General features: G+C 37.7%; 1 protein-coding gene across 1 annotated transcript; it reads right to left on the bottom strand.

The window, feature by feature from the left end:
- LOC109712803 lies at nt 6,598-8,261 on the bottom strand. The gene is made up of 3 exons (XM_020236566.1): nt 7,526-8,261; nt 6,721-7,391; nt 6,598-6,621 (listed from the first exon to the last, which is right to left on the bottom strand). Exons 1-3 carry the CDS (start codon nt 8,259-8,261, stop codon nt 6,598-6,600), a joined length of 1,431 nt encoding a protein of 476 aa, XP_020092155.1.

The raw sequence follows: 8,922 nt of genomic DNA, 5'->3' as shown, positions 1-8,922 counted from the left end.
AAGCCGGGTTAATCGAATAGAAATTGTGACGCCCCAACTTTCCAGGGGGTCACCCATCCTAGGACTACTCCCGTCCTAGCACGCTTAACTCTCTTAACCTCTTGGGTCTTGCCATCACCCAAAATGTTTAAGCCGGGTTAAGAGTTTAGTCCTATTATATCTCATATATAGGACTATCTGGGATCTCACAGAAATAGAAGTAAATATTTTATGGATTAGAATAAAATAAGAAAAAGAAAAGATTTTTCACTACTCGTTCTATTTTCTTAATAGATCAAATAATTTTTTTTAATTTTTTTTTATTTGGCCCGTCCCATCCCATCCCGGGTGGATCCGACTTTGAGCTCCATCAATCCGGATTCATTAGAATGGACAAAAATCGAACAGCTGGTACCTATCGCAATTGACCCCTCAACAACTTCCTATGAATGCCAAAGCTCACTCTCTTTTTCTCTTTTTTTTTTAAATGCATGTAGGCCATTTATTTATTGGTACAGCTTGTTTTAAAAATATATATTTCAAAACACAAAAGATGAAAAAATAAAAAAATAAAAAATTAATTTTAACAGTAAATATAGAAAAAAAAAATATTGATAACACTCCTTAGAAATGATCAAAAAAAGAAAAAGAAAATAAATAAGTTGGTGTACCAAATCTAAGCATCAAATCCAAAGCTCTCTCATTATCCAACCAAATTATTATCACTAAGCGCGCGCCACTGGATTTTCAGCATAATTTGAGATTACAATATTTAAATGCACCCACTTTTATTTTTAGAATGAATAGACAAGTATCAATAAGATTAACTTATTCTTCAATTATGATACTTTATTTTGAGTGAACTGATTCGGCACTTTATTTTATAAAAAATAGAAAAGATTCCGTTGATTAATGAAGGTTAAAAATATCATTTTATTATGTATCGCTATTTAAAAAAAATTTGAATGTCAGTTATTGATTAGGAATGTAGGGTATAATTCAAATTTATCTTAGAATAGAATTGTATGGGCTAAATTAATTATAATTTTAATAGTAAATGTTGTTCTTTTAGAATAATTAAATCATGTATTATAATTTAAAATATAAACTAAAAATAAATTTGAAGTTCAGAACCTAAAAAGTATATAAAAATCTCCTATAAATCTAAATATTATAGTACAATTTGAAGTTACTAATAAATAAATTTAGACTATATAATTTAAATTTAAGTTTATAATAAATCTCCACCATACAATTTTATTATAGCAAACAAAATTTGAAATGTAGATAAATTAAACAAATTTATATGGAATAAATATAGACTATTTGTATATTTTATCAAATTGATCACTCTAATCCATTTGATCTATTAAGTTGATTTTGATTTTTACCCTTAAAATTTTTCAACTTTTAGTCGATTTTTAAAATTTTAGTCCCTTACCATTTGGTTTGCAATTAGCTTACTAATTTTTATTATTCATTTTAATTAAATTAGTATCAATGATTTAAAACTAGATTGAAATAATTAATTCGACTGATCAAACCGTAATCTATTCTAGCAAGCTTCTCAGTTCAACCCACTGAACTGAATAATATTAAAAATAATCTAGAATTGTTAGAGATAATAGACATTTTAAACATAATGATATTTTAACCGTTCGAAATAATAAAAATTTTAAACAAAATTTTAAATGTAAAGATTAAAAAATGAAGATTACTGGTAAAAAAAAATGGTTAAGGATCCCAACTCAAACCCAACTATCAATTGCAAAACCTATTTTCGAAATTAACAGGTTTGAAAAATCCATATCCAAATCTGGAACTCACCAAAAATCCGAAATTCAAAACCAAACCCAAACCTGAAGATGCGAAACCCAAAACAATTATTTATTTTAACTATATTACAAAATAATATTATATTAAATCTAAATTTTTAAAATATAAATTCAAAGAGAAGAGAAAAATTATCTTTTTAAAGTCATATTGTCAAATAATTTGAAAGCTTCCTTATATGAAATGACAAAATATCTGTAGATTACAAATGTTAATGGGTATGGATATCCTTAATTTTATCCGAATCCGAACCCAAACCCGAAAGCGAACGTAGTGGATTTTTATCTATGCTAAAGGGATATAGTTCCGAATATGGATATCAAAAATGAAAACCCAACAGATTTGAACTCGGGTATTGATTTTGATTGTATTCGACCTGAACATGAAACCGACTGAAGCCTGAATTTATTTTTAGTTGTATATAATGTGTATAGATGTTTGATATTATATTTGAATATGAATTTTAAAAATTTAGATTCAATTTAATAATGTTTCCGGTTCGGATCTTCGTGTTCGGGCTAGGGTTCAGGTTTCAAATATTTAGTCGGGTATGGGTGTGGATATGATTCTCTAAAATTTGTCAGATTTGCTTTTGGGTTCGGATTTCGGATTTGATAGTCAGGTTCAAGTTCGGGTTTTTGAAAATCCGCCCCAAATACGACCCCTTTACATCTCTACTGTGGATGAAGAGGAAAGATAGAGCGAAAAAAAGAAAACAAAGAGAAAAGAGAGATTTGATAATACAGTAGAGATAAAATTACTAAATTACCAACGCATTAAAAGACCAAATATTCCTTTTCGAGGTACCTGTTGACCGATACCTCTCTCAAAATGATCTGCTATTGCATGTCACAATTTAAAAAAATATAAATCTAAGCCGTTGAATAGAAATGAATAAACAAAATCAAAAAAATAACAAGTATAGGAGTGCTACTCTTATTTTGAGTCCGACTATAATGCTTCCGGAATCATCATTCATTGGTGCTTTTAATTTTTTAATCCTTGTAACAATCCTTTGACCATTATCTAATCCTTGGGTTAATACTACTCCCCTATAGGGTACTACTAAACCCAAGCTTCGCTTGGTTCGGGGTTAAATAAGAACTAGTTATTGCAGAGATAGGTATAAGTTCATCGTTAAGCCTGGAATTGACCAATTTTGCATTTCGATAAAAATTGAATTGTTTCCGGAAATAAGAAAAATAACGTTGAATAGATAAAATAGAATAAGAAAAATAACAGGTAGTTATAAATAGAAAATAATAATATTGCCCCTTATATTTGAATTTAAATTTTTAAATTTTATTTTTAAAATTTAAATTTAAATATATTACTATAAAAATTTAAAAATTCAAAATAAAATTGAAATTTTTAAATCTCAAATTAAAAAAATTTAAAGTTCTAAATTTTAAATTTAAAATTAAATTTAAATTTTAAAATATCAAATATCAAATTTTAAATTTAAAATTAAAAAAATAATAATTTAAAATTTTAAACTTAAAATTTAAAATTTAAATTTAAAATTTAAAATTTAAAATTTAAATTTTTAGATTACAAATTATAAATTTTTAAATTTTAAATTTAAAAATTTAAAGTTCTAAATTTTAAATTTTAAATTTAAGATTAAATTTAAATTTTAAAATATCAAATATCAAATTTTAAATTTAAAATTAAAAAAATAATAATTTAAAATTTTAAACTTAAAATTTATAATTTAAAATTATAAATATTAATTTTAAAATTACAAATTTTTAAATTAAAAAATTTAAAATTTAAAATTTAAAAATAAAATTGTGATGGGATTAGTTAATCCCATCTCAATTCCATGGGGGCGGTAGGGTTTCTTAACCCCACCCTTTTTAGTGTTATTCGGGATAACCTTAAAAAGGGGTGGGGTTAACAAACCCAACCCTCCCAAAAATCTGTTTGGGGATTAGGGGTACAAAATTTGTACCAGTGCAACTCAGATGAAATGAGTTCAAGATTCTCCGCTAAAGCGTGTAATAGTACGATATGTAGTACAAAATTTTCACAGATTTGGTGTTGACATGAACATAATAGTGCAAAAATGGTCTAAATTTATATTATACCATGATGTAAACAATGCATCCGTAGCTGGTAAATAGTGTAACATATTCCTAAGCAGTACATTAATTTGTGAACAAGAATTACATTTTCTTTAAAGCTGAGTACACGATTTTATAGAAGTTTGCAAAATACAAAAAGGATTTGAATACAATGCAAAATTCTATTACATCGACTATAACAAATTGAACATAATATAAAATATTTAACAGAAATATGTAATCATCGAAGCTTGTCTGCAATTCCACGCGCACATAGCCTAAAGTAACAGATATAGGCCAGGGGAGACTTCCGCAGGAGACTGCGAGGAGGAGATTGCGAGGAGGAGACTGCGAGGAGGAGACTGCCGAAGAAGACTGCGTCGAAGAGGAGGGTCGTTCGGAAGGGTAGATCCAGCAACGAGGCGTTAAGATTGATTTGCACTATCTGGAGTGCTTTAATTGCCTCAAGCCCTTTGGAGCTCCGCTCTACCATGAAACAGACAGTTCAATCAGCAAACATAAGAATCCATCAATAACAATAAAGATCTGCAAGAATTTAAGAACCTGTATGAGAAGAGGGCCAATGGGCTCGTGGCAAATAAAGCACTCCAGATAGTGCGAATCAATCTTAATCCCTCATTGCTGGATGGTACCCTTCCGAGCGAGCCGCCTACTCCACGAACTCTGCTTCGGCTCACTTCGGAGCGACCAGCCTACTCCTCGAACTCTGCTTCGGCCATCTACCGTCGTTGCCTAAACGTCATGAACGAACTGTAGCCGGGTACCAGTCGTTGTGGCGCCTACCCTGCCGTACGGTCTGGCGCGCATTAAATGACCCGCTTCCGCCTTACGCAATCTCGCTCATTTCTCTGAACCCGGACCACATCCGGCCCGGGTATTCGCCGGCCCCGCTGTTTCCTGTTCGGCGTCCCCTCCAAATGCAGGCCAAGCGTCGGCGGCGCAGGACAGTCGCTACCGGGTAGGACGGTCGGCGATGTGCGACAAAAGAGTCGGCAGGCCAGGAAGCTCTGCGGCGGGGCTGGACGGTCGCCGGCGGGGTTCGGAGTTCGAGAGGCGCGACATAACGGCTAAACGATTGTGTAAAGTTTTCCTATAAAAGATCACGCTTCCTTTTAACTGTTAAATAAGTTCACAGTTAAGCGCGAATAATAGTGCAAGGCACTGTTAATTACAGAACAATATTTTTCAAAATAGTGCAAAGAAGCTCGTAAGAGTGCAATACGGGGAAATAACAGTCTAATGGATTTTATCTACGAATGCAACGAAACTTGTAAGAGTGCAATACGGTAGTAATACCAGTGCAATTTTTTGGAACAGACTCGTACTAAGCTTTTAAGAGTGCAATACGGTAGTATTCCTCAGCGTATTCCTCAACGGATGTATACCATGCCGTACTGTCTGGCGCTCATTAAATGCGCCGCGTCCGCTGTACGCAACCCAACCTCCCTCGATCATTACTCGGAACTCGAACCACATCTGCCCCAGCTATTTGGAGGCCCCGCTGTTTCCTGTTCGCCTTTAAGACTTTACGAAATTTTCGAAAGCTATTAACAAATAGTGCGCGCCCCGATAATAGTGCAACGCGAAGAGCTACCAAAGGATAAATGGTGCAACAGACGTCTATAACAGTGCATCCGTAGCTTCGTTCTAGTGCAACCAAACAATAACAGTCAAAATTTACTTATTTTATTTCATAATGTAATCTTAAGCTAAAAGTGCAAATGAAAGGATATGGGGGCCGTCGATAATATAGGGGCGGAGTGGGAGGAGGCTCCACGACCTCTTTATCGCCGCCGCCGCCGCCGCCGGACCAACTATTCAGAAGCCGTGTCGAATTAGCCTCCGTGCGCTAGAGATAATAGTGCAACGGGAATGTTCTACTGCAGTAGAAATGGTGCAATGACCGCTATAACAGTGTATCCGTTAGCTCGTTTCAGTGCAACCTCAGTTAACCAGTAAAAGTTTTGGGATCCTCGTTACACTATTTACTAAATATATTGAACTGTTATCCTCTATTTTATACTATTACAAAAATTTACTTAATCAAATTATCACTATTAACATTAGCCTTGAACTATTACAATAAGACATATGGATTTAACGATGTTTCCTGCGGTGCGGCCGCGGATGTCNACCGCAAACTCTAGATCTCGCCGGCGCCTATCCGCATAGCTCTGTTGTCGAGATTGCGCCGTGAGTAATCGTTTGCGAGCAAGGCGGACCTTTTCTTCCGCCTCCCGCAGCACATCGGGGCCAAATACCGCGCGTTCGCCCACGTCACTCCAATAAATGGGAGAACGACACTTTCGCCCATAAAGAGCTTCGAACGGTGCCATCTCCACACTAGCGTGATAACTGTTGTTGTAGGCGAACTCGGCCATCGGCAAATACTTACACCAACCTCCTTTGTAATCGATGACACACGCTCGCAACATATCCTCCAGAGTCTGAATAGTTCTTTCAGTTTGTCCGTCTGTCTGGGGATGAAACGCAGTGCTGAAATCGAGCCGTGTGCCAAGGGCCTCCTGCAGGCTTTTCCAGAAATGCGAGGTAAACTTGGGGTCTCTATCCGACACAATCGATTTCGGCACCCCGTGCAGCCTTACTACCTCGTCAAGATATACCTGCGCCAACTTATCTCCCGCCCAGGTGGTGTGGATCGGTAAAAAGTGGGCAGACTTCGTCAAGCGGTCCACAATCACCCATATTGCGTCGTGTCCCCCTGTCGAACGAGGTAAGCCAAATAGTGTAATGACTACATGTAACCGATTGATAAGTAGTGTAAGATACTGATTAAATGGTGTAAAATAAACGATAATACCTGAAAGAGGACATCGATCGAAGGATTCAGCGTGTAAAAGTGGGACGTTTCTCTCAAGCTCCCTAAAATCTTTTCTGCATAGGGTGTTACTACACTGGTAATATTCTCCCCATTATTNAGGTAGGTAATTGGAAGGCCCTTTAAATGTCGAATTACACTATTTATCGTCTCGGCACAGTTGGAAGTGAGCATTGAATAACGCCTTCCCAAGAAGCAATGGGTAGCCCACCTATGCCGAGGAAGCTTGACCACATACTTGTACTGTTCGGGGTTCAACTCCTTCATCTTCTCTATGTGTTCGTTGAACTCCGCGACAGTGTATGCACGCGCCGCCGCCCAAAATCTTCTCCACGCAGGTGTATTCTTTGGCGCGTGCGGGAGATTGGTAGACAGATGATAAATGCAATAACCATGAGCTGCATCCGGAAAAACATCGGATACAGCATCAATCAGTCCTTTTTGGTGGTCGAAAATAATAGTAAGTACACTGTTTGCTCTGCTGGAGTCGCGATCACCGATGACGCCATCCCGTAACTGTTCCAAAAACCAGTGCCAGGAATAGCGATTTTCACCTTCAACAACTGCCCACGCCAATGGCAATATGCAGTTATTCCCATCAATACATGACGCCGTCAGCAGACAACCTCTAAACTTACCAGTTAGGAAGGTTCCTGGAAGAATAAGAAACCGTGTATATTAATGTGTAATTGTGCAAAAAATTGTATTACATTCATGAATTTATTATATAATAGTGCAACATAGTAAAATAATGATGTGACAGTGGCGTAATAGTGCAATAACGTACCATCCAGACCAATCAGCGGCCTGCAGTGCTTCCTGAATGCTCGAATCGCTGCACCGAATGCCCAGAAAAAACGGTGAAAATGACCCTCGTCCTGGTAAAGTAATTGGAGACATGTTTCCGCATCTCCACTCCTCAACTCTTGCATGTACGAGGGAAGTAGAGCGAACGAGCCCGCGAAATTGCCGCGCACCTCTTGAAGGACCAATTCTCTGGCCCGGTAGGCTTTCCAGTATAAAATTTTTACGCCGTGCTGCCGAAGAATCTCGGTCTGAACCATCTTCGGCGTGTATTTCTCGTTTGCCACCACCTGCTCCCTAACAAATGCTGCTATAAAAGCCGCATCGCAATTCCTGTGGCCCAATCCCCCTATTGCCCTGCTACAAGTGTGTTGCGAATCAAATTTCTTCACCCACCATTGATCAATTCCTGGTACTTGACGCGCCTTTATTCTCCAAGGACAATTTGAGACACGGCATCGTGCGGTTATTTTATGGTCGTTGCATTTCGTCGGTGCGTACTCAAAACCACTTTTCATTGTGTATGCTTTGAGAGCTCGTTTGAAGTCGCCTTGCGTCTTGTAGAGCTGGCCCTCGTGGATATCGTCCGCATCTGCGACGTCAACAACTGACTCCATCGTAGAGCTGTTTACAATGAGATCTTCTTCAAGCTCATCGTCGCGAAATTGCTCAGCAGTAAGTCCCACTGTATCGCGTTGCCGCAACGGGAGGACATCCATGGTGTTGTATGTCCGATGAGCTGCGTCGGGAGAAGTCGAGATGATACGGATGCTAACGTCGGAATCTGACTCGTCTTTCAGATCAGCGATAATAAAACCGTCGTCACTGTCACGCCCCCGCCCCGTGGCCGATACCAATTTGGTCCGGTTCGGGCGCGGCGGCGGACTGCCGAACGGACAGCACCTCCCCTGTCCGCCCAAGGCTCAAACGATGAGATTGTGTACAACAAGTTCCCAGGACAACAACTTGAATACATACACAATCATACAACAACAACGAAAGCACAATTAGTGCTATACAATACGAGAGCAAGCATCACGAGTAATACAACCATACAAGTGAATGAAAGAGAGATACTTAACTATTCTATTACATCCATTCAACTTAATACATTTAATTACAACTCTTTTGTTCTTTTCCCAAAATATGATCTTATACAAGTACAATCCTCTCAAAACCTCACCCTATACAACATCTACTCTCAACATAAGTACGGGGTGTAACTAATGCATAAAGGAAGTAAAGCTAGCTATGTGCTAATACCACTAGGGCGCTACGCCCTTGCCGCGATCCTCACCGGGGCTACGCGAACTCGGACCTGCAACAAAGTGGGATGAGAACTACGAATAGTTCCCAGTGGGTTCGGCCGCCGACTCCGCC

This window comes from Ananas comosus, linkage group 7, assembly GCF_001540865.1.
Source record: "Ananas comosus cultivar F153 linkage group 7, ASM154086v1, whole genome shotgun sequence".
In the NCBI taxonomy this organism is placed as follows: domain Eukaryota; kingdom Viridiplantae; phylum Streptophyta; class Magnoliopsida; order Poales; family Bromeliaceae; genus Ananas; species Ananas comosus.
Note: the sequence above shows the minus strand (reverse complement) of the source record. Positions and strands in the feature narration are given on the sequence as shown.